The sequence below is a fragment of the Phyllobates terribilis genome, unplaced genomic scaffold (genome assembly GCF_046119375.1).
Source record: "Phyllobates terribilis strain yellow unplaced genomic scaffold, ASM4611937v1 Scaffold_1__5_contigs__length_1240528914, whole genome shotgun sequence".
NCBI lineage: Eukaryota > Metazoa > Chordata > Amphibia > Anura > Dendrobatidae > Phyllobates > Phyllobates terribilis.
In genome coordinates this window covers 98022915-98049462 of record NW_027362761.1, presented here as the reverse complement: position 1 = coordinate 98049462, position 26548 = coordinate 98022915, and the positions used below count along the sequence as shown (strand labels likewise).

The window sequence follows — 26548 nt, the reverse complement described above, 5'->3', positions numbered from 1 at the left end:
ACCAGATTGATAATATTGGATATGAAATGGATTGTTGGGAATTTAACCCCTTAAGCCCCGAGGGTGGTTTGCACGTTAATGACCAGGCCAATTTTTACAATTCTGACCACTGTCACTTTATGAGGTAATTACTCTGGAACGCTTCAACGGATCCCCCTGATTCTGAGATTGTTTTTTCGTGACATATTGTACTTCATGATTGTGGAAAAATTTCTTCGATATCACTTGCGTTTATTTGTGAAAAAAATGGAAATTTGGCGAAAATTTTGAAAATTTTGCTATTTTCAAAATTTGAATTTTTAAGCCCTGAAATCAGAGAGATATGTCACACAAAAGAGTTAATAAATAACATTTCCCACATGTCTACTTTACATCAGCACAATTTTGGAACCAACATTTTTTTTTGCTAGGGAGCTATAAGGGTTAAAAGTTGACCAGCGATTTCTCATTTTTCCAACAAAATTTACAAAACCATTTTTTTAGGGACCACATCACATTTGAAGTCACTTTGAGAGGTCTTTATGACAGAAAATACCCAAAAGTGACACCATTCTAAAAACTGCACTCCTCAAGGTGCTCAAAACCACATTTAAGAACTTTATTAACCCTTCAGGTGCTTCACAGGAATTTTTTGAATGTGGAAGAAAAAAATGAACATTTAACTTTTTTCACAAAAATGTTACTTTAGACCCAATTTTTTTTATTTTCACAGGGGTAACAAGAAAAAATGGACCCCAAAATTTGTTGTGCAATTTCCCCTAGGCACGCAGATACCCAATATTTGGGGAAAAAACACTGTATGGGCGCACGGCAGGGCTCGGAAGGGAAGGAGCGCCATTTGACTTTTTGATTGTACAATTTGCTTGAATAATTAGCGGACGCCATGTTGTGTTTGGAGAGCCCCTGTGTGCCCAAACTTTGGAGCTCCCCCACAAGTGACCCCATTTTGGAAACTAGACCCCCCAAGGCACCTTTCTAGATGCATAGTGAGCACTTGGAACCCCCAGGTGCTTCACAAATTGATTCGTAAAAATGAAAAAGTGAAAAAAAAAACACTTTTTCATTTTTACGAATCAATTTGTGAAGCACCTGGGGGTTCCAAGTGCTCACTATGCATCTAGATAGGTGCCTTGGGGGTCTAGTTTCCAAAATGGGGTCATTTGTGGGGGAGCTCCAAAGTTTGGGCACACAGGGGCTCTCCAAACGCAACATGGTGTCCGCTAACAATTTGAGCCGACAATTTGTTAGCGGATATCATGTTGCATTTGGAGAGTCCCTGTGTGCCCAAACATTGGAGCTCCCCCACAAGTGACCCCATTTTGGAAACTAGACCCCCCAAGGCACCTATCTAGATTCATAGTGAGCACTTGGAACCCCAGGTGCTTCACAAATTGATTCATAAAAGTGAAAAAGTGTTTTTTTTTTCACTTTTTCATTTTTACGAATCAATTTGTGAAGCACCTGGGGGTTCCAAGTGCTCACTATGCATCTAGATAGGTGCCTTTGGGGGTCTAGTTTCCAAAATGGGGTCATTTGTGGGGGAGCTCCAATGTTTGGGCACACAGGGGCTCTCCAAACGCAACATGGCGTCCGCTAACAATTGAGCCGATTTTCCATTCAATTCGTTAGCGGACACCATGTCGCGTTTGGAGAGCCCGTGATGTGCCTAAACAGTGGAGCTCCCCCACAAGTGTCCCCATTTTGGAAACTATACCCCTCAAGGATTTTATTAAGGTGTATAGTGAACATTTTGAACCCAGAGGTACGGCACAGAATTTGTTTACATTAGGTCATCATATTGAATAAGTTGTCATTATTCTTGAGCGCAAGTGCTCGCTACTTGAGTTTGCATCGGGTACTCAGGTATGCACCATGTACAGCGTGTGCTCGAGTGACATGCTCGAGTCCCAGCTCTGCATGTTTCACGGTTATTAGACACCCAAAAAAAACCATGCGGGGATCGCTCATGCATGGCAGGCAATCCCCGTAAAGTTTTTTTGGCCGCGAAGCATATGGGGCAGAGACTCGAGCATGTCACTCAAATACCCACGATACTCAATGTATACCAGAGCACCCGATGCAAACTCAAGTAGCGAGCACTTGCGCTCAACACTAGTCGCCATATCGTCATCTTTTTTTCTTACTTTTGAAAAAAATCCCAACCCCAGCCCTAACCCTAGCACAACCCTAACCATAGCACAACCCTAGCCCTAGCACAATCCTAGCCCCAGCACAACCCTAGCCCCAGCACAACCCTAACCCTAGCACAACCCTAGCCCCAGCACAACCCTAGCCCCAGCACAACCCTAGCCCCAAACCCAGCCCTAACCCTAGCCCAATAATAACCCAAGAGTTTATTTTTGACGCCGTTCCTTGTGCGGTATAAGTGATTAGACGACTTTATTCTTCAGGTCGGTGTGATTACAGCAATGCCAGAATCATATGGGGTTTTTATGACTGACAGCTGTCACACACTAAAAGACGCATTTTTTGTAAAATCTAGTTTTTGCATGGCCATATTTTGAGAGCTTTAATTTTTCCAGATTTTGGCAGACAGTCATGTGACGGCTCGTTTTTTGCGGGATGACTTGACGTTGTTATTGGTGCCATTTTCAGGCACGTGACATTTTTTGATTGCTTTCTATTCCGATTTTTGGGAGGCAGAATAAACAAAAATCAACAATTCAGGAATTGTTTTTTTTTTTTTTTTTTTATTCTGTTCCCCGTGTGGTAAAATTGATGAGGTAGCTTTATTCTTTGGGTCAGTACGTTTACACCGGTACCACATTTGTATAATTTTTCTATGTTTTGGCGCTTATACACAATAAAAGCTATTTTATAGAAAAAAATATTTTTTAGCATCGCTTTATTCTGAGAGCTATAACTTTTTTATTTTTCGGCTGATGGAGCTGTATGGAAGCTTGTTTTTTGCGGGACGAGATGACGTTTTCAGCGGTACCATTTTTATTTATATGCATCTTTTTGATCGCGTGTTATTCCACTTTTTGTTTGGCGGTATGATGATAAAGCATTGTTTTTTGCTTGTTTTTTTTTTTTTTTTTTTACCGTGTTCACTGAAGGGGTTAACTAGTGGGACAGTTTTATAGGTCAGGTTTTTCCGGATGCGGCGATACCAAATATGTGTACTTTTATAGTTTTTTTTTTTTTTTTTTTTATAATAAGATTTATTGATGGGTGCATTATATTTTTATTTTTGGTGGATTATTTTTTTTATTTTTTTTTTATATTTTTGCAATTTTTTTTTTTTTTTTTTTCCACTTTCAGACAGTTTATACACTTTATTACTTTGTCCCACTCTGGGACTTTCACTTTTTTTTCTCTGATCGCCTGCATGGCACAGGAATACAGCACCATCCCTATGCCATGCAGGCTGTCAGCGGTGCACAGTGTGAAGATTGTTTGGAGATGCACTGCGCATGTCCAAACAATCTTCCTGCTGTCTGGTGACCCGGATGTTGTCATGACGACATCAGGTCGTCATGGCAACACCCGGGAAGCCTTTGCAGACTGCGCTGGAAGCCGGAAGAGGAGGTGAGTGACGCGCCCCCTGGGCCAGTGCTGTAGTGCGGCGCACTTGTGCGCGGGGGAATACCCGGAGCCGGATCCGATGGGGGTAGTAGTCTCCGAGTGGCGGGGACCCGGTCCGTGCCCAGGGTGGTCAAACTAAGTGTGTGGCAGTTTTGTAGATGTTGTTTAAGTGTCGACTACGCCACCCGTTGATTTGCGGTCGCAAGGCCGCCGCTGCAGAACAGTCCGCTGAGGCCGGTGGTATGTGTGCAGCAATGGTGGTATAACCCCCAATGGGAGAGGTATGGCCTCAGGGCAGCTGGTGCGGGTGAAGGGAGTGATAGAAAGGGCGTCCCGGTACCTTTAGTGCTGGTAGTGCGATGGAACACAGAGACTGATTGCAGTTTTCAATGTTTTACTCACAGATGTTATCAGTGTCAGTCCTGCAGGTGATGACGACCCGAGCCGTGCTGCGTCCACCAGGTACGGGGCTCGACCAACCCCCAGGCAGTTCCAGAGTGTGACCTTGAACTCCTTTCTCCATTCCTTTCTCTGGCCGTTCCCACTAGGGACCCACCCATGTCCAGCTTCCTCGGGCCTTCTGGTGGCGAAACCTATCTCCGGTTTCCCTGACCCTATGTGGCGTGCCTTCGTGGTGAGTGTAGTGAGTGGTCGCGCCAAGACGTGGCCACGACCTCCGGTTCCTGGCTGAGGATAAGTGGCCTCCACCAGTTTGGGATCCCGTACCCTGATCTGCCAACCCTTCACCCGCTGACTTCTAGCGTGTTCGGGTTCCCTCTTCCTTCATGTCTCTGGGCCTTTCTCCAGGTTCCATTCCTTCCTTGTTCCTTGTTCCTTTCCTCTTGTCTTTCTCTCTCTTGCTCCCTTCAGGAGCAGCACCCAGACAGGGCTGCTGCTCCCTGTCACTACTCTTCTCCTCTTCTTCTGTCTGACTGAACTGAACTCCTAAGATGGTGCCCACCTTTTATACTCCCTCTGACACCCGAGCCCAGGTGACTAGCCACCAATGGGCTCCTTCCTATGCCCAGAGTCCCTCCCCTCTCTGCTCCTGCACCACTGGGATATTCCTCCCCCCCTCCCACTCCAGCCAGGGACAGACGCTGTCGTACCTGCACATCTATCTGGTGGGAGTACCGTTGATCTGTCCCCCGGAAATGGGATGTATGTGGTGCATGCAGCTAACTGAGTTCTAGTCCACACTCCATCCTTACCCGGGAGTGGAATACCACACCTCTGGTTCGAGGTGCAATACCCCTGTAGCAGCCGAGCCCTCGGGGTGCTACATGAGTATCGGCGATCACCTCCCCTTGCCCCCGCAATGCCGCGATCGACTTCGATCGACTTCGATCGACTTCGATCGCAGCATCGCAGGGGTTAATGTGCTGGGAGCGGTGCAGGACCGCTCCCTGCACATAGTACCGGGTGTCAGCTGTGACAATCAGCTGACACCCGGTGGCGATCGCGCCCGCACAGCCTGTGTGCGCGCACGATCGCGATGACGTACTAATACGGGTCTGGCTCTTAAGTCCCAGGGCACAGACGCGTATTAGTACGTCAGATGTTGTTAAGGGGTTAAAGGGAATCTGTCAGCAGGTTTTTGCTACCTCATCTGAGAGCAGCATAATGTAGGAAAAGAGACCCTGATTTCAGTGATATATCACTTAGTTTACTGAGTGCAGCAGTTGTGATACAATTAGAGTTTTCTTTACTGTAGATGTAGCAGAGCTCAGAATGCTAACCCACTCACACCTCTGATTAGCAGCTTTCTGTGTACATTGTCTATTGGCAGTAAGCTGCTAATCAGTGCTGGGGGCGGAGTTGGACAAGGATGCATGCGAGCTGTAGTCAAAGCAGTGATAATCTTCTCCTGATAAAACACTCATTGTATTGAAAAAACAGCACAAAGCCTAATAAATGACACATCACCTAAATCAGTGTATCGCCTGCTACCTCATTCTGCCCTCAGATTACATAGCAAAACCCTGCCGACAGTTTCCCTTTAACACCTTCAAGACATCCACTTTACATGTATGGCGCATGTAGGAAGCAGGTGTATGGAGCGGGCTCCTGCAGCGAGCCCACTCCATACCCTGCAGGTGTTGGATGTGTAATGTGTAAAATTTTTTTTTGCAAATTTCTGATTTTTTTTTCACCATTAAAATAATAAAAAAACTGGACATGTTAGGAATTGCCGTAATCGTATTGATGAGGAGAATCATATTGCATGGTAATTTTTGCCCCAAAATGTACACCGTGAAAACAATTCCCCAAAACAATGTCAGAATTGTTTGCTTTTTTTTACAATTTCACAGCACTTCACTTTCACTGCGGAATTTTTTTTCCCATTTCCCAGTACACTATGTGGTAGAATGAATTGTGTCATTCAAAAGTACAACTCGGCCCCCCAAAAACAAGCCCCCATATGTCTATGTGGAAAAATAAAAGAGTTAAGGCTCTGGGAAGAAGGGGAGGAAAAAACAGAAATTGGCCATGGTGTGAAGGGTTTAAAGGGGAATTCTCCAGGCTGATCGGGCTGACCTACATTGTTTCCATAACTTCCATAACTTCCATAGAAATTAATGGGAGTTAAGTTAGGGAAACAAATGAGCACAGTGAGCTATAGTGTTTACATAATTCCAGAATTACAAGTTAGCTCGCAGTAATATTCTGCTTCTGTAATGCCCATCAACTTCTATGAAAGTTACATAACCACCATCGCACAACTGTTTATGGAGTCCCAACCTCCTCTAGCCTGTACATAGAGACACAATGACTGAGATGGGAGTGACCCAATTAATTAGTATTACTTTTTAACCAAATTTCCTCAACTTTTTTTTTCTTTTTCAAATGCATGTGTTTTATCCTGATTTGCTTCAAAGAGTGCATTTCTGTGTGTTCATTTGGTTGCCACAAGAAAATGAATTTGGATTTTAGCTGTTGGTAAGGATATACTGGTTGTTCTAAAGCACATTGTAGCATCGGCGTCTCTGCCGCCTGCCAGGCAGAGACGCCATCCCTCTCACCTCCTCGCTCCCCGCGCTCCCCGCTCAGTGTCCTCCAGCGCTCCTCTTCCTGCTGCTGCCGGCACGCGCAGCTTCCCGGGCACTGTGCTTAGGGCGCGCGTGCGCTCCCTCTCTCTTAAAGAGGAGTCCCCGGCCAATTGCCGGAGGACCTCCCATATATAAGGCATCTCCTCCAAAATGGAGGTGCCCGAGCAACAGTTGTCGCACAGTATACTTATCTATGCTTCAGCCCTCAGGTCCCACTGCTAGCCTGACTAGTCCTGCCTGTTACCTGCCGTGCCAGCCAGCCCGCTTACCTGGAAGCACCTGCCTGTTACCTGCGAGTTACCTGCCATGCCTGCCGGCCTGCTTACCTGGAAGCACCTGCCTGTTACCTGCCGTGCCTGCCAGCGCGCTTACCTGGAGGCACCTGCCTGTTACCTGCCAGTTACCTGCCATACCTGCCAGCCCGCTTACCTGGAAGCACCTGCCTGTTACCTGCCGTGCCTGCCAGCGCGCTTACCTGGAAGCACCTGCCTGTTACCTGCCAGTTACCTGCCATACCTGCCAGCCCGCTTACCTGGAAGCACCTGCCTGTTACCTGCAAGTTACCTGCCGTGCCTGCCAGCCCGCTTACCTGGAAGCACCTGCCTGTTACCTGCCTGTTACCTGCCTGTTACCTGACAGCCCGCTTACCTGGAAGCACCCGCCGTCACTTGCCGTGACCACCTGCCAGCCTACCTAGAGACTCCTGCCATCACTTGCCGTGACCACCTGCCTGCCTACCTAGAGACTCCTGCCATCACTTGCCGTGTCTACCTGATAGCCTACCTGGAGGCTTCTGCTCGCCAGCCTGCCTGCTGTGCCTACCTGCTATTCCAGTCAGTCCCCACCATCTGTACCGTGGGAGTCACGTGCCCCCTTACAAGGTCGTCCCCAGAGTAGCACCTGGTCCCTCGGTCCAGGTTGATACTTAGTTACGCCCCTCTGGGTCCCTCCTTGCACCGTAGCACAGAGGTTCCACCCCCCGGACCCGTAACACACATCACATCACCAAATCTGACCCTCGGGTGTTTTTATTTGGCCCGCGAAGCCAGGGACTATGTGGGGCCATTATACTGTATGGAAGACTATGTGCTGCCCATAATACTGTATGGAGGATTATGTGTGGCCATTATACTGTATGGATGACTATGTGGGGCCATTATACTGTGCGGAGGACTATGTGGGGTCCATTATTCTGTTTGGAGAACTATGTGGGGCTCATTGTACCGTATGAAAGACTATATGGGGCCCACTATACTGTATGGAAGACTATATGGGGCCCATTATACTGTATGGAGGACAATGTAGGACCCATTATACTGTACGGAGGACTATGTGGGGCCCATTATAATGTATAAAAGTGTGGCGCCCCTGTGGGTTCAGTCGCTACAGAGGTGCTGCATCTCACCCAGAGGTGTGGAGTGGGGGGAACCAAAGTGAGGGGGAACCATGTAGTGGGTGTGGGTGGAGGAAGTAAATCAGGGGAGCACTTAAGAAGGAAGATATAAATAGGGAAGCCTTTTGGCAGTGTGTGGCGTTTGAGAGGAGAAGTAGAGGGAGCAGGAGCTCTGCAGGAGCCCTGCTCAGGAGGAGGGCCTAGAGAGAGGCCCAGGACAGACTGAGGAGGAGAGGAGCAGGAGGAAGGCTCCAGGAACGAAGAAGAGATCCCAGGGGTACGGGCAGTGCTGCCCGAATCTGCCAGGTGGTGGAGGGATTGAGCCGCAGAGGGGACTGGCCCCTAACTAGTGAGAATTACAAAGTTCAACTAGAAACAGGAGGCTTCTGTACTTTCAGGGTACAGTTGCCACATCCGCACTCAAGTCACCAAAAAGGTAACCACATAGGATCCAGAGAACTCCAGGTTGCCCATAAAGATCCGAGAATACCGGCTTGGGACATTGTTTGCGAGGCGCAGGGCAAGAAGGGTGAGAGCCAGCGCAGGAAGACGGCTGAGAAGGGCATATAGAACGGGGTCCTGTCAGGTACTCTTAAAACACCTGGGAGTTTGCTGAACCCCTGCCTGGTGAATGCAGCGCGACGTGGGAGGTCGTAGTCCGGAAAGTATAACCTGAGGAACTTAACAACTGTGAGTAAACCCTGAAGACTGCACCCCACTGTCTCTGTGAAATTATTGCTGTGCCATAACCCCCTGCACTACACTGCACCACAACTGCTATAGCAACATCCATAACATCTCAGCACAGCCCTGGAGCTAAGCTCTACCTGTGGAGAGCTAAACCAACTCTGCTGCATTAACAACAGCTCCAGAGGACCAGCTCCGCAGTAGCGGCTCCCTTTAGCCGCATACCACAGGTGGCGTCACGAACTATATAAAAAGAACTTTAATTCCCTTGTAAATAATAACCCCTTTTATTGACAGCCCTGGGTCACGGACCGGGTCACCGCCACTGTGACATCTCCCCTAGCAACGACCGGCCCGGCACCGAGTAACCCCACGGCCCAGAGGGCGCATAAAAAGACTATATAGGGCCCATTATTCTGTATGGAGGACTATGTAGGGCCATTATTCTATATGTAGGACTTTGTGGGGCCCATTATACGGTATAGAGGACTATGTGGGGCTCATTATACTGTATGGAGGACTATGTGGGGCCCATTATACTGTGGAGGTCTGTGTGAGGTTCACAATTGTGGCATCATACTGTGATGGGTCACCATACTTTGCTGGGGGGTACTGTAGGTTCATCATACCGTGCATGTGGAGGATACTGTAGAGTTATTCACTGTGGGGGTATCATACTGTGTTTGGGGGGCACTTTTGTTGGCATCATTCTTTATTATCTGTATTATTTATTAATTCAAGTTTTTTTATTCTTTGTTATTACATATTTAAATTAGGCCATTGGGCCATATGCTTTTTACTGCTCTTACATAACATTATATTATTCCAGTAGGCCCCATTTGTGATTATTTGCTTATTTTATTCTAAGATCTATTAACCCCTTTACCAATGAGGGTTGTTTGCATGTTAATGACCAGGCCAATTCTTACAATTCTGACCACTGTCAATTTATGAGGTAATAACTCTGAAACGCTTCAACAGATCCCACTGATTCTGTTTTTTTTTTTTCGTGACATATTGTACTTCATGATAGTGGTAAAATTTCTTCGATATCACTTGCGTTTATTTGTGAAAAAATCGGAAATTTGGCGAAAATTTGGAAAATTTTGCAATTTTCGAACTTTGAATTTTCATGCCCTTAAATCAGAGAGATATGTCACACAAAATAGTTAATAAATAACATTTCCCACATGTCTACTTTACATCAGCACAATTTTGGAACCAACATTTTGTTTGGTAGGAAGTTATAAGGGTTTAAAGTTGACCAGAGATTTCTCAATTTTCCAACAAAATTTCCAAAACCATTTTTTAGGGACCACATTACATTTGAAGTGACTTTGAGGGGTCTTCAGAAAATACCCAAAAGTGACACCATTCTAAAAACTGCACCCCTCAAGGTGCTCAAAACCACATTCAAGAAGTTTATTAACCCTTCAGGTGCTTCACAGGAATTTTTGGAATGTGGAAGAAAAAAATGAACATTTATTTTTTTTCACAAAAATGTTACTTTAGACCCCAATTTTTTTATTTTACAAGGGTAACAGGAAAAAATGGACCCCAAAATGTGTTGTGCAATTTCTCCTGAGCATGCCGATACCCCATATGTGGGGAAAAAACACTGTTTGGGAGCACGGCAGAGTTCGGAAGGGAAGGAGGGCCATTTGACTTTTTGAATGTAAAATTTGCTTGAATAATTAGCGGACGCCATGTTGCGTTTGGAGAGTCTCTGATGTGCCTAAACAGTGGAAACCCCCCACAAATGACACCATTTTGGAACCTAGACCCCTCAGGGAACATATCTAGATGTGTGGTAAGCACCTTGAACCCCCAAGTGCTTCACAGAAGTTTATTACATTGAGCCGTAAAAATAAATTTTTACATTTTTCCCACAAAAATGTTTTTCAGCCCCCAATGTTGCATTTTTATAAGGGTAACAGGAGAAATTGCACCATGCAGTTTGTTGTGTAATTTCTCCTGAGTAAGCAGATACCCCATATGTGGGGGAAAACCACTGTTTGGGTGCACTGCAGGGTTCGGAAGGGAAGGAGCGCCATTTGACTTTTTGAATGTAAAACTTGCTTGAATAGTTAGCGGACGCCATGTTGCATTTGCAGAGCCCCTGATGTGTCTAAACAGTGGAAACCCCCCACAAGTGACACCATTTTGGAAACTAGACCCCTCAGTGAACTTATCTAGATGTGTTGTAAGCACCCTGAACCCCCAGGTGCTTCAGAGAAGTTTATAATATGGAGCAGTGAAAATAAAAAAAATCAAACTTTTTCCACAAAAATTAAGTTTTAGTCCCAAATTTTTTATTTTCACAACAGTAAGAGGAGAAAATGGACCCCAAACACTTTTGTGCAATTTCTCCTGAGTACGCCAATAACCCATATGTGGGGAAAATACACTGTTTGGGTGCACAGCAGGGTTCAGAAGGGAAGGAGCACTGTGTGACTTTTTGAATGCAAAATTGGCTGAAATCGAGAGTGGATGTCATGTCGCGTTTGGAGAGCCCCTGATGTGCCTAAATAATGGAAACCCCCCACAAGTGACCCCATTTTGGAAACTAGACCCCTCAAGGATTTTATCAAAGGGTATTGTGAACATTTTGAACCCAGAGGTACAACACAGAAATTGATAACATTAAGTTATCATATTGAATAAGTAATCATTAGTCTTTAGCGCAAGTGCTCGCTACTTGAGTTTGCATCGGGTACTCAGGTATGCACCATGTATCACGGTTGCTTGAGTGACATGCTTTGAGGCCGCGCCTCGCATGTTTCACGGTTGTTAGACACCCAAACAAAACATGTGGGGATCGCTCGTGCATGGCAGGCAATCCCTGTGAGGTTTTTTTGGCCGCAAAGCATATGGGGCGGAGATTTGAGCATGTTACTTGAGCACCCACGATACTCGGTGCATACCCGAGCACCCAATGCAAACTCAAGTAGCGAGCACTTGCGCTCAACACTAGTCGCCATATCGTCATCATTTTTTTTCTTTACTTTTGAAAAAATCCCTAACCCCAGCACAACCCAAACCCCAGCACAACCCAAACCCCAGCACAACCCTAACCCTAGCACAACCCTAACCCTAACCTTAGCACAACCCTAACCCTAGCGCAACTCTAACCCTAACCCTAGCACAAGCCTAACCCTAGCACAACCCTAACCCTAGAGTTTATTTTTTAAGCTTTTCCTCGTGCGGTATAAGTGATTAGACGACTTTATTCTTTTGGTCATCATGACGACATTGGGTCACTATCACAAGCACTGGGAGCCCGCACAGACAGCGCAGGACGCCGGTGAGGAGGTAAGTATGGGCGCTTATCTCCCCTTGCCACTGGAATGCTGAAATCGACTTCGATCACAGCATTTCAGGGGTTAATGTGCCGGGAGCGGTGCGGGACCACTCCCTGCACATAGTACTGGATTTCAGGCCCAGGGCCAGGGCACAGGGACGTACTATTACTGATCATGTCAGAAAGGGGTTAATTAAAATGTACTTTGTTCGTGCGACAACCCCTTTAAGTTTGTTTCCATAGGAAAAGTTTCATCATTATATTTGATGATAATGAAAAACTTTCTCAATTGTAGACATTTTTTTTTATACATATCAAGGTTGTCCAAGTTTTTAATTTGGCCATCTGCGTATTTGAGTTTGACAACCCTGTTCTAGAGTTATAACCATGAAGAGTATCCCGCTCCAAACTATTAACTATATCAGAGTATATCAATGTATAACATACCTACTACAGGGACCACCAAAGTTCTGGCCTCAAGCGCAACTTGCATTTTGCCAATCCTTATATGAGCAATTAGAGAAGTCATCCCAGCATGAACTAAAACAACCTAGTAATTGAAAAGAACATAACTACATGAAGAAAAAACTTCACAAGTTGTACATGAAACCGTCTTATGTAATGAACTTCTCATTAGAAAAAAAAAAGTTTATTATCAAAATAAAAATAGCAAATTAAAATTCCTATAAACATTTCAATGTTTGCTATAGTTCCCAAGAGAGATGCAGTTAACAAATACATAAATGTAATATGTAGAAAAAATGGGAAAAAATACAATAATGTAGCAGATGGTTTATATGGATTGTATGAAGACTGACATGTAAACGTAATTTGGTTTGTATTCTAGCACATTATCAAATGTCCACAAGATTGACATATTTTTCACAATAAAGTATGTAGAAGTAAAGACCTAGTGACACTTTGGGGACCTACTGTTAGCGCCTAAGTCTTGCCATTAATATATTCATAGTTTCATAGTTTTAAAGTTTATTGAAGACACAGGTTTATCAAGTTCAAACAATAATGTAGAAGAGGAAGGTAAACCCCATGAGGCCAGTGGCGTACCGCTAATAGTGGCAGACCTATAGGGCCCATGAGTCTGGATTTTAATGGCATGTTGTAAGTCTCAGGGCAGCAGATGCAATTACATCACTAGATCGTGCCTGCTGTCTGGAGCCTCCATGGACACACAACTCAGACAGGAGCAGCTCATCACAAAAATGGGGCTAGATGAGTTGTATGTTTTTTATAAAATGTTCCAAAGAACTGGTAACTTCGTAAAACTTGTATGACTTTATTGTAATTCCATTAAAAAATCATCATTACAGAGGAAAAGGTACGTTGATGTGTTTCAACTCAAGGGTCTTAATCGTACCGTTTTTATTTTGCCTTCATACTGTGTGGAGGGGCAGTGGGGACATTATACTGTGTATGGTGGGGAAAGGTAGGGGTTTATAGGTAACATAATTCCATGTGGGTTGCTGTAGAGTCCTCAAACTGTTTTGGGAGCTCCGAGTTGTGGATTTATCATATTGTGTTGGGGGCTCTGTGGACACTCATATTTTTTGGGGTGCTGTGGGGACCATCATATTGTGTGGGAGGCTGTGGAGGCCACAATACTGTGTGGGAACAATCATATTGTTGGGACCATCATACTGTGTGTGCATGGGGGGCGCAGTGACTGTGGGGCATCATACTGTGAGAGAAACATTGGAGGCCTCATACTGAGTGAGGGGAATTGTGGGAGTCATCATGCAATGAGGGGGCTGTAGGGATCATCATACTGTGAAGTGGGAGTCTCATACTATGTGTGAAACATCATTCTGTGTGGCTAGCTGTGGGGGCAACATACTATGTAGGGAGCTATGGGGTCATCATACTGTGTGATAAGGTGTGTTGAGATCATGCTGGTTGTGGGGAGGCCGATAGGGCATGATACTGAGGTAGCCTAACTAGGGGCATCAAACTGTGTGTGTGTATATGTATAGGGTCGGGGGAGACTGGGGGAAAAATACTGTGAGGGAATTATACTGTGTGGCGCTCACTGTGGGGGAATTATAATGTGTTATGGGTCAACATGGGGGCATCATAATGTTTGTGAAGGTACTATGGCTGCATCATACTGTGTGTGTGGGGGGGACATTTTTAAAGCATCATACTCTATTCTTCCTGACTCCTCACACGGCAATTAGACTAGTTTTCTGGATCAATACCTCATTACAGAATCTAGTACCCAGCTTTCAAGTAAGGCATTGATGCCCTCCTTGTTCTTTTTTAATGAATTGACCATTTCAACATTTTGTGGCAGAGAGCTACACAGCCTCATGACTTGTACACTAAAGAATAGCCATTTGTGATGATTGCAAAACCTTTTTTCCTCTAGAAGTAGAGGATGCCCCCTTGTCATCATTGCAAGTCAAAGTTGTAACAACTTATTGTGAATGAACGCACTGGAAATGTTTCTAGCATCAAGTGATGTGCTCCCACATTAGCTTCAAATAAGGCTGTCTTCACAGGGCCCTTTAAACTTAGTGAGACTTTTCTGGTACTCTAGGGCATCAGTTCAATGCTGAATGTCAATTTACAATACAGAACAGGAACAAATCTTAGTGCTGAATTGTACATGTACTATATTGTAGTGGTAAAAGCACATTCTGCTTGGAGGGTTTGGGAAGAGATTGTGCCAAAAGTGCCTTGTTAATAAAAATACCACATTGCTGTTTTTGAGTTATAGCCAATTTTAGCCAATTCTTTCCGAACATTGGTAGTTGTGAATAAACTGAATGTTCATTTTAATTTTAATTCATTTTGTCTTTCATTGGCCTTTATTAGTGATGAGCGAGCACTAAAATGCTCGGGTGCTCGTTGCTCGGGTCGAGCACATTGGAATTCTTGGGTGCTCGACCCGAGCAACGAGCCCAATGTAAGTCTATGGGAAACTCGAGCATTTTTCAGGCGGCTCCCCTCGGCGGTCTGCAGAGGGCCTAAAAATTGCCCAAATCGATGGGAACAGTGCTCAAATGACATGGGGACAGCATGGGGAAGACCCCTGGAAGCATTTCTGACCCCAGGTCACTGCTGTCAACAATGTTGTCAGAGGTATTATGCCACTTTTACGGACTCACAATAAAACATACCAAAACGAAACCAAAATGGATTTTCCTGGGAAATATGTTAAGGAACATCCTTTCCAGGGTAATGACTTGTATATAAAGCAAAATAAATAACCAAAAACAAAAATGCTCCTCCACACCTTGGGCTATGTTCACACATAGTGTTTTTGATGTGTTTTTTCACTTTTGAATTGCTTTGACAAATGCATTCACCAGGAAATGTCATTTTAACATTTTACAACCTTATCTGGCCATGTGGTGTGTGAGATATCATCAGACACATCGTATTTCATTTATGAAGGAGGGACTCTGAAAGTCACAAAGCCTATTTTTATAGGGCCATCAGGTGGCCTTTACTATTCTTGAAGGGCCAGCAGTCGGCCCTCACTATTCTTAGAGAGCCATCAGCCGGCTATGTTTTATTTTTCCCATTACTAAAGAGTGGGTCTCCTATACTGTTATTGCGTATGCAGTGAGTGGCAGGGCTGCCCAAAATTTGGACGCACCCCAATACCACTTTGAAAATTTGGATGCACCCCAATACCCCTTTGAAGAGACTTAGAGGAGGGCCTCCTGAAAACAATGTTCCCATTATAAGGAAGTGGGTCTCCCATTCTGTTTGCCTATGCAGTGAATGCAAGGGTTGCCAAAAATTTGGAGGCACTCCAATGCCCCTTGGAAGAGACGTAGAGGGCCTCATGAAAAAATGTTCCCATTATTAGGGAGTGGGTCTCCCATAGTGTTGACCTATGCAGTGAATGCAAGGATTGCCAAAAATTTGGAGGCACTCCAATGCCCCTTGGAAGAGACGTGGAGGAGGGCTTCATAAAAAAAATGTCCCATTAGAAAGGAGCGGGCCTCCTATACTTGTAGTGCCCATGCACTAAGTGTATGGGCTGACAAAATATTTACCCCTAGGGGGTATACATGAACATACTGTATAAAAAAATTATGTGGGTGTTGCATCACGGACCACGGTCACACTGGTGATATGGTGGAGGAGGATGAGGAGAAGGAGGAGGAGAAGAGCAAATAGCCAAAATAAGGAAGCGTATACCCATGTCTGGGTGTGAAAAGGTGCATGGCAATACACCTCCCAAGAAAAGACACTGGATTTGAGTTTATGTTATGCTGCTATCATTTGGTGGTGTTGAGAAGTCTAGCCCAATCCAGCCCATTTTTATAAGAGTCAGCATTTTCAGTTGACAGGCGGATGCGCTTATCAGTTATAATTCCACCAGCGGCACTAAAAACCCGCTCTGATAAAACGCTGGCGGCAGGGCAGGCCAGGACCTCCAAGGCAAAGAGAGCCAGTTAATTCCACATATCCAGCTTGGATACCCAATAATTATAAGGCACAGAGGAATCAAGGAGGACGTTGGTACGGTCGGCAAGGTACTCCCTCAGCATCTTCCCAAACTTTGCACTCCTTGTGAGAGTACCCCGCGCCTCAGGGCTTGTGCAATGGGAGGGGCTGAAAAAATTCTCCCAGAACTTTGACAGTGTTCCCCTGCCTCTGCTGGATTGAAGTTGTGTCTCTCTTGCCTATACTCCTTGGTTGGCCAACGAAGTGTGCCCTTTGCCGCCAGTGTTTTCAGATGGGAATTTTTTTTAATAGTTCCGCAACAAGGACCTTCTGGTACAGCCCCATTTTTGTAGACCTGTCCGCCTCAGGAATAAGAGATATAAAGTTCTCCTTGTAGCGTGGGTCTAGAAGTGTCACCAACCAGTAATGACTGTCACCCAAAATTTTGAGAATGCGAGGGTCATGGGAAAGGCAGCGTAACATAGACTCAGCCATGCGTGCCAGACTACTAACAGGCAAGACTTCCATGTCCTCATCAAGAGGATGACTGACCATGCTCTCCTCCTCCTCCTCTCTGTCCTCTGGCCATCCACGCTGAACAGACGATATAACAGCTGTGCAGGTAGTACCGTCTATAGGGCAAGAAACTAGCTCCTGTTCTTCCTCCTCTTCCTCATTGTCACCCAATCCACATTGGGATGAGATGAGGCTGGGCTGTGAGTAATCACCCTGTATGGTTCCTCGCTCCATCTCATCGTGCTCCGCCTGCAATGCATCCTCTTTGATTGTGAGCAGAGAGCATTTCAGAAGACAGAGAAGCGTTATGGTGACGCTAATTATGGCGTCATCGCCGCTCACCATATTGGTGGAGTCCTCAAAGATTTGGAGGATAGTACATATGTCTGACATCCATGTCCACTCCAGAGGTCTTATGTTTGGAGTCTGAACTGAATACCGATGGCCTTGTTGATGCTGGTACTCAACAACTGCCCTCTTCTGCTCACAAATCCTTCCCAACATCTGCAGTGTAGAGTTCCAACGTGTGGGGACATCACACACCAGTCTGTGAGCCGGAAGCTGCGAACGCTGCTGAAACACGGCAAGGGCGGCGGAAGCTGTAGGTGACTTTCTAAAATGGGCACACAGGCGGTGTACTTTATAAAGCAGATCCGGCAGCTCCAGGTAGGATTTGAGAAACTGCTGAACCACAAGGTTAAGCACAAGGGCCAGGCATGGTACGTGTGTGAGTTCGCCTCGCCTCAGAGCCGCCACCAGGTTCCGGCCATTGTCACACACGACCATGCTTGGCTGTAGGTTCAGCGGTGTGAGCCACAGATCTGCCTGCTCTTTCAGAGCTGTCCACAACTCTTTAGCATTGTGCTGTTTGTCACCTAAGCATATTAGCTTCAGCACAGCCTGTTGCCGCTTGGCCGAGGCAGTGCTGCAGTGCTTCCAGCTTGTGACTGATGTGATCATTTGGGAGATGGAGGCTGAAGAGGAGGAGGAGGCTGAGGAGGATGAGGTGTAGGAGCTGTAGACCGTGGGGGCAACCCTGATTGACCTAGGGCCCACAATTCTTGTCGTCGGGAGGATGTGTTCCGTCCCAAGGTCTGACTGGGTCCCAGCTTCCACTATGTTAACCCAGTGTGCCATCAGCGAGATGTACCATCCCTGCTCACAAGCACTTGTCCACGTGTTCGTGATTAGGTAGACTTTCCCGGTAACTGCGTTGTTAAGGGCACGGCTAATGTTTTGGGACACGTGCTGGTGTAATGCGGGGACGGCACACCGGGAGAAATAGTGGCGGCTGGGGTCCGAGTACCGAGGGATGGCCACCTCCATCAGGTTGCGGAATGCTTCCGTCTCCACGAGCCTAAAAGGCAACATTTCGAGCGCAAGCAGTCATGAAATGTGAGAATTTAGTAGTGTGGCCTGTGGGTCATTGGCTGCGTATTTGCGCTTGCGTTCCAAGGACTGGGGTATGGACAACTGAACACTGTGCTGGGACAAGGACGTGGACGTGCTTCCTGATGCTGCTACTTGAGAGTGTGCAACGACAGGTGCAGGACAGGAGGCATCTTCGCATGCACCATGGACAGGGGATTGGCTTGCATGCACAACGGCAGAAGAAGCAATGGTGCCACCTGCAGACACTGTTCCTGGACCCTGGGGTTTGGCCCACAAAGTCGGGTGCTTTGTTGCCATGTGCCTGATCATGCTGGTGGTGGTCAGGCTGGTCGTTTTGCCACCCCTGCTGATGCTGACCTGGCAGGTGGTGCAAATGGCCTTTTTGGGGTTATCGGCAGAGTCTTTAAAAAACAACCAGACTCGGGAAGACCTAACAGTTGAACTGGCAACTTCCTTCATCTTGATGTTACGGTGAACCGTTGCCTGCCTTCTGTCTGCGGCCACCACACTGCTTCTTCCTGCCTGTTGGGGTGCTCTGCCTCCCTCCCTCTGTGTGCTGCTGTCCTCGCTCTGCATGTCCTCCTGCCAGGTTGGGTCAGTTACTATATCATCCACAACCTCGTCTTCCACTTCCGCACCCAGGTCCTCCTCCTGACTTTCTGGCAATTGTGACTCATCATCGTCCACCTCTTGTGACACTTTCCCACCGTCGCCTTCATGTGACCGTGGCTGGTCAAATATTTGGGCATCACTACATTGGATCTCCTCTTGCCCCGCTTCAAGTGGACTGGGCGAGAGGCCCGAATCTATAAATGGAAAAGCGAACAGCTCTTCAGAGTGTCCAAGTGAGGGATCAGTTGTCTCCGGGCACTCGGCATGGTGGGAGGAAGGAGGATCAGGGTGAGGAATATGCGGTCCAGACTCACGGCTACTGAGACTTGACCATGTGGAAGACAGGGTGGTGGTGGTGGCTAAGTGACTGGAAGCATTATCCGCTATCCAACCAACAACCTTTTGACACTTCTCTGGGTTCTATAGTGGTGTGCTGCGGTCCCTCAGGAATTGGGACAGGAAGGTCGGGCGAGAAGATGTGTGTTTGTTGTGGCACAATTTCAGCTTGCCCTCGGCCTTGTCCTCGGCCTCTGCATGCACCATCACCATAACGTCCAGTTCCCCGTCCCTTGCCACGTGCCTTGCACATTTTAAATGGAGAACAATATCTTCCACGCTCACTACAACTGACTGAATTTGGAACGAACTTATATGTGATCCATGTGACGGAGAAAACACAGTTTTAAATACCTGGCCTGTAGGTAACTATTTTGAACAGCAAACTGGTGTCAATTGCTTCACTGACACACTGAAACAAATTTTTAATGGAGGCCAGAAATGGCAGTATTTTCTGAAAACGTATATGTGATCCGTGTGACGGAGAAAACAGTTTTAAATACCTGGCCTGTAGGTAACTATTTTGAACAGCAAACTGGTGTCAATTGCTTCACAGTTTTAAATAGCTGGATTTTTAGCGCTGTAATATGGAAAGGACCTGGCTGTATTCTGCAGTGCCAACAAGTAAATGGCGCAGAAAAACGGTGTTCTCTGGATTGCTTTTTAATCAAATAATGAGGATTAAGATCCAAAAAAAAGTATTCCTGGCCCTTGAGACCTGGGCCTTTGTCTAGAAATATCTAACAGCAACAGAAGGCAGAATTGGAATGGAGCCTCTTGAGCTATATGCACTGCAGTCTGCTATATACCCTGCCTGCCTATATACACTGCCCGCCTGATATCTCTGCAGATGGATTAGTCCTCAGAAGGACTGTTTGTTAAGATGGATATGTGTAATGTACGGTTTTTCTCCCTACACTACCTAATACACAAGCAAATCTCTCCCTAGCTCAGCTGCTCTCCCTACTTTGCCTGATTCCGGAGTGACTGATATAGACCTGATGACGCTGTGCCTATCACTGTAATGACACAACCACCATGGCTGCGGCATTACAATGACTGGCAGGCAATCCCTGCATGTTGATTGACGCTCTAAAGAGCGCCAAACATGCAGGGAGGGAACCCGAGCATCCGCCCGAGCATCTCACAAGTATTCGGCGAGCTCCGAGCATCTCGAGTACTGAGATGCTCGGGCGAGTACCGCGTACTTGTGAGTATGCTCGCTCATCACTAGCCTTTATTATGAATGATGTAGTCTAAGGTATGTGTACAGCGTATCTAGTCTGAGGTCTATATGTGTTGTAACGCTAGATGCCGGTGTCCCTTTGTGTCGCCTCGCCCTCCTCCTGGCAGAGACGCCAACATACTCACCCCCCCAGTTGCACAGCAGTGTCCCTGCTGTGCTTCTTGCTGCCGTACCTGAACCCTGACACTGCTACTGCAGCACCTGAATCCTGAAGGCGCATGTGCGGTACCTGAGCCTGACACCGCTCTGGCAGTAACTATACGTGAAGCTGCACCAGCAGTACCTGAACCCTAAAGCCACACCTGCGGTACCTGAACCCTGACACTGCATCTGCGGTACCTGAGTCCTGAAGCCACACCTGCAGTACCTGAACCCTGACACCGCTCTTGTGGCACCTGAACTCTGAAGCCGCACTGCTCCTGCCGTACCTGCCGTACCTGAACCTGGAAGCTTCACCTGTGGTACCTGAGCCTGACACCGCTCAAATGGTACCAGTATGTGAAACCGCACCAGCAGTACCTGAACCCTGAAGACACACCGGTGGTTCCTGAGCCTGACACTGCTCTGGCAGTATTGAACGTGAAGCTGCACCAGCGGTACCTGAACCCTGAAGCCGCACCGACGGTACCTGAGCCTGACACCACTCCGGCAGTATGTAAGGTGTGCAGGGCGGTAGTCATTGGCGAGGGGCTGCTGTTCTCCCATACCCTGGAACACCACAAGTAAATAATGTCCCGTCTCCCTTGTGCATTGTGTGAATTGGATTACACTCACAATTTGGCCAGAGGTTTCTGCTTGCTCCGCAATCCCAGATCTTGGAACACCCGCACAGGCAACAGTAGACACGTTGTCCTTTTCAGTTTAACTTTACTGAGCAGTCCAAGTTCAATTGTTGTTACAGCACAATACATTGTCATTGTTACGGTACTTTCAGTTTGAGTTATCCACTCAGCTCCGCAGCTCCCATGAATCGTCCTGACTTCCATACGTGGTTTCCCGTCTGACTTCCCTTTGTGGAAACAGAATAAGGCAGGCTTCTCCATGCCTAGTTCGGGCTGTAGGCCCAGTACATCCCAGGAAGGTCCACTGAACTTTGTCGTGTCTATGCTGCCCACACCGTCCATAATCTTCCGTGTTCTCTCCAGCCCTCTTGCCTTGAACTTCTGCTATCTGCACTTCCCATTTTTATCACCCCCCAAGCTGGGCTGGCCCAAACCATTTAACTGTATCCTAACCTGTGCAATATACTTCCTACTCCCTAGATCTAGTGTGCCCATAACTGAATCTTTCCAATTCTAACTTAATCTCTATGTCCTATGTTATACCTTATACTCTAATATTAATCCTAGACTTTTCCTACACACTATACATGAATAACATTATACATTAATCAGAATACATTACATTAACTGCGTACATTAGTGCTCACAGAACTTTATGCAGTTGCACATATTAACAGTTACAAATCAGCACACATTTTGTACAAACACTGTTTAGAGAGGAAGAGGCATATGACAGCCCCTGTCACACCATTACAGGTACATGAACTCTGAAGCCGCACCAGCGGTATCTTTACCTGAAACTGTTTCGGCGCTACTTGAATCAACACCAGTGTCTGTCCTGGTTAGCGTTCCAGAGTCCATACTGTTGGAGCCTGTTCCAGTATCCAGATCCTGTCCTCCCTGTGACTCCGAGTCAGTGTCCAATCTGTCTGGTGACCCAGAACACGTGTTGTCTGAACAGTGTCTGAATCCTGTCCTGCCAGTGACTCGATGTCCGTGTTTGTGTCTGTGATCCTGACCCCTGAGATCAGCAGCTACAGTAGCAGGGACTGCCTAGGAGTGTCATCTGGTGGCTACCTGCAGTTCAAGCCTGACCTCACCATCAAATGCTCCAGTGAAAACCAGCTGCTTAGCCACGCCCCTCCTAGGTAAGCCCGGCCCACGGCACAGTGGGTCCACAATCCACGTGTGTGACATATGTCTTGCTTGGAATCTGTATTTTTAGGGTGTCTGTTTGGTGTCTTTACTTTTAGGGGTGCTGGTCTGAGATCTGTATGTTTTAAGGGGTTGTGTCTGGGGATTGTATTTTTGAGGAGGTCTGGTGTAGGGTCTCAATTTATTTCTAGCAGGTTGTATGTATTTATGGTTATATGTTTTTATAGCAGTCCAATCTTGGATCAGTATATCCAGGGTATGGAGTCTATATTTTTATGGGGTTTGGTGCACTGTTTGTGTTTGGGTATCCTAGTGTCTAGTCAATATTCATTTTGGGGTTGTGCTGAAAGATCATTTTCACTATCTGTATTACAAATGCTATACGTTGGAGATATATTGCTAGCAATAGATAAATTTTTAGATTGCTAGCAATTAAAAAGAGATAAAGCAATCACAGCTTCTAGTCACTTAGATGTGTAATTACGTTCAATAGAATATATATATATTTTTTAACAAAAAAAAAAAACTTCCTAAAAATTTAAGAAGAAAAACATTTTATTTATTGCTTTAAAATTGCTTAAAAACTATATACCATGACATTTTAACAATCAGCAAAAAAAATATATAACACTACTGTGGTAAAGTCCTTTTATTTTATATGGCACATAATTTTGCCACACTGATCTAAAAGTAAAAAATATGATGTACACTAGTGTACCTTTGCAGACCAGTTCCCTTGTGTCATTTGTCCAGAGGTAGATAAGGTGTGTGTGAATATCTGTCCATCGTCTGGTATCCAAGGACCACAAATTCCACCTTTTCCCTTCATAAATAAAAGAAGCATTTTGGAGCCATACATTCTCACCATTGAATTAGTGATAAAAGTGGAAGCATAAAGCTAGAATAACTTATTTAGATGCCATCAAAGTTTGTTTTACTTACCATAAAAGCCATAGGACAAGAGTGGATATTAGCATGATGGATACAGCAGTTATCCCCATTTGCATCTTTCCAATTTGCTGGACATTCTTGCGCCTCACAAAATCTTTTTGCCAGCTCAGCATCTCTTGTTCACGCACGAAAAAATATTATGGCATTATACTTTTTAGCAGCTCGACTTACAGTATTATTAATAACAAGTATTACTTCCGACAGTATTCTAAAAAAGACTGTTAAATTTTTTTTACAGAATATGTTAAAGGGGTTGTCCAGTCTAAAACGACAAGTCTGCTATCGCTCTATGTGACTGCATACTTGTGAATCCTCCCAGCGCACGGCCTGCATGCTGTGAGGAATCTCCGAAGTCAGCACCAGAAACGGCGGTCACTTGACCGCGAGTATGCGATATGCATATTCCTGGTCAGAACCCGACTAGACTGTTTCTGACCTTGCGCAATACACGTGCATTGAGCGTGCCGGAAACAGTCTAGTCGGATTCTGGCCGGGATTATGCATATCGCATACTCGCGGTCAAGTGACCGCCGTTACCGGTTCTAACTCTGGAGAATCTGCGCTCTGTGAAGATTCACAAGTCTTCAGTCACATAGAGTGACTGCAGACTTGTCGTTTTAGACCGGACAACCCCTTTAAACTCATAAAATTTATATTTAAACTTCAACATTCACAACCAATGTGTCCAGCATTTCAACTCAAGTGACTGTTTAACCCGTGGTTGTTACTTATGTGGGAAAATAATCTTTATTGGGGAAAATCTGATATTCTCCTATGTAAGAAAAGATCACATATGAAAGAATTCTAGAGTAAAAGGGCTCAACAGAACATTTAAAGGGGTCGTTAGGGGAAAACAAGTTATAATATATCCACAGGGTAGGTGATATCTTTTTGTTCTGTGGGGGCGTGCACTGATTAACAGAATGGGTAACCTTTATCCCCGTTAGAATGGAGCGGCAAAGTGCATCCTCAACCACAGTTCCATTAATTTCCCATGGGGCTTATGAGCACTGCGCTTGAATGAATGGAGCATTGGTTGGAAGTCTGACGTGACGCTCCATTTTGTGACAAGGATAAAAGTTCCACGTTGGAGATAAAAATGACTTGTTCTGCTGACTGGTGCAGGTTCCACCCTTTGGATAGGTGATAAATTGTTTTCACTTAACAAGCTTTTTAATACACTTTGCAATTGTTCAGAGTTTTCAGTTATTGAAAATATGACGTACCAGTAAAATATCATTAGCTTGACTAGGCCATTGCCCAGAAAGATATGTTGCAAATACAAGATCTCAGATGTAATCATTGCTATGTTCTCATATGTATGTATGACATATTTCGGCATCATTTTGACTGAAATTATTTTGATTGGATGACCATTAGGCTTTATGTAGCCAAATGTATAATGGTTTTGTACAACATACTCATTTGCTGATTGTATACAGTACCCTCGTTTTTGGCATTCATATGGAGATAACAAAATGTAACCTTTACTTGTACTTCTGAGCACTCCAGGGAGGTTGCAGCTCTGAAATATGTAACCTACAAGCACCAATCGGAGTCGTACGCTTAATGAAATAAGAATAGCTTTATTAGATATACATAAATACAATTATCACAAAGATGATTTAAGAGAATAAATAGAGGTGTAATTGGAGAGACTCCGTATATAGTCTCTGCAAGGTGGAAAGTACCACACATGATGTAGTAAGTCATCCAATTAAATTCATGTTCTCATGTATACAAACATGTCATTGATATAACCCCACATAAAATCAGTCCCTGCCATCAGCATAGGATACAAGTGACGAGCTATGTAACTGTGTGGCTATACAACTTTTTTTCATGCTATAGATTGTATTCAGGTGACTTAATTAGAGCACACCTGTGAAGTGAAAACCATTTCCAGTGACTACCTCTTGAAGAGCATCAAGAGAATGCCAAGAGTGTGCAAAGCAGTCATCAAAGCAAAAGGTGGCTACTTTGAAGAACCTAGAATATAAGACATATTTTCAGTTGTTTCACACTTTTTTGTTAAGTATATAATTCCACATGTGTTAATTCATAGTTTTGATGCCTTCAGTGTGAATGTACAATTTTCAAAGTCATGAAAATACAGAAAATTCAAGAAGGTGTGTCCAAACTTTTGGTCTGTACTGTATGTGCTAGTGACTAAAATGATGTACTGCATGCAGAGGCTTATAGGGGTTGAGAAGAGATGTATAGTGCAAAAAGAGGCTCTGAATACAAAAGACAGAAAGAAGCAATGTAGGGCAGGATTGTGCTGTAGAGGGCTGAGATGACAGATATACTGCAGGAGAGGGCTGTATACAGGGGCTGAGAGGAGGTATACAGGGGCTGAGAGGAGAGATACAGGTGCATCTCACTAAATTAAAATATCATCAAAAAGTAAATTTATCTCAATTCTTAATCCTCGCCTCCATGCCACACCACATTGATGCAGCAATTGATGCAAAAGGAGCCCCGACCAAGTATTGAGTGCATTTACAGAACATACATTTCGGTAGGCCAACATTTCGGATTTTAAAAACATGTTTCAAGCTGTTGTTATAAAGTATTCTAATTTACTGAGATAATGACTTTTGTATTTTCATTGGCTGTAAGCCATAATCATCAACATTAACATAAATAAACACTTGAAATAGATCACTCTGTTTGTAATGACTCTATATAATATGAGTTTCACTTTTTGTATTGAAGAACTGAAATAAATAAACTTTTTGATGATATTCTAATTTAGTGAGATGCACCTGTATATTGCAGGAAGGGGCTTTGTATACTGGGGACAGAAAGGAGAGATATACTGCAGGATTGAGCTCTGTATACAGGGGCTGAGATTAGTTGAGCTGCATTTGCTATGAACTTCAAATTATGCTCTATTACTATATAGCAAAATATTATCTTCTAAAAATAAAATAAATTCTGTCATATGCATCAATAGAGTAGCTTTCATGGGAATACCACAACAGAGAGGGGTCAGAGACTGCGGTGTCTGGTTTCATTAACTCCTGCACTGGTTAGAAGTACTTCACCATCTTATTAAACAGTAGTGTTGAGCCACCCCCGTAGTGTTCGAGTTCGGTTCGTCGAACACCCGTGTGTTCGCCGAACTGTTCGTCGAACTGTTCGTCGAACACCTTC

The 26548-nt window shown here is 45.2% G+C and overlaps 1 protein-coding gene across 1 annotated transcript in view; it reads right to left on the bottom strand.

The window, feature by feature from the left end:
• LOC141273374 (atrial natriuretic peptide receptor 2-like) overlaps positions 1 to 23893 on the bottom strand; it is a 229792-nt gene extending 205899 nt beyond the window's left edge. Inside the window, exons 1-4 of the mRNA XM_073685563.1 lie at positions 23826 to 23893; positions 23381 to 23504; positions 23157 to 23261; positions 12428 to 12530 (exon numbers count right to left, since the gene is read on the bottom strand). Coding sequence (XP_073541664.1) covers positions 12428 to 12530; positions 23157 to 23261; positions 23381 to 23504; positions 23826 to 23893 — 400 coding nt within the window. The remainder of the gene's footprint in view (positions 1 to 12427; positions 12531 to 23156; positions 23262 to 23380; positions 23505 to 23825) is intronic.
• Between the last annotated feature and the right edge of the window lie 2655 nt (positions 23894 to 26548).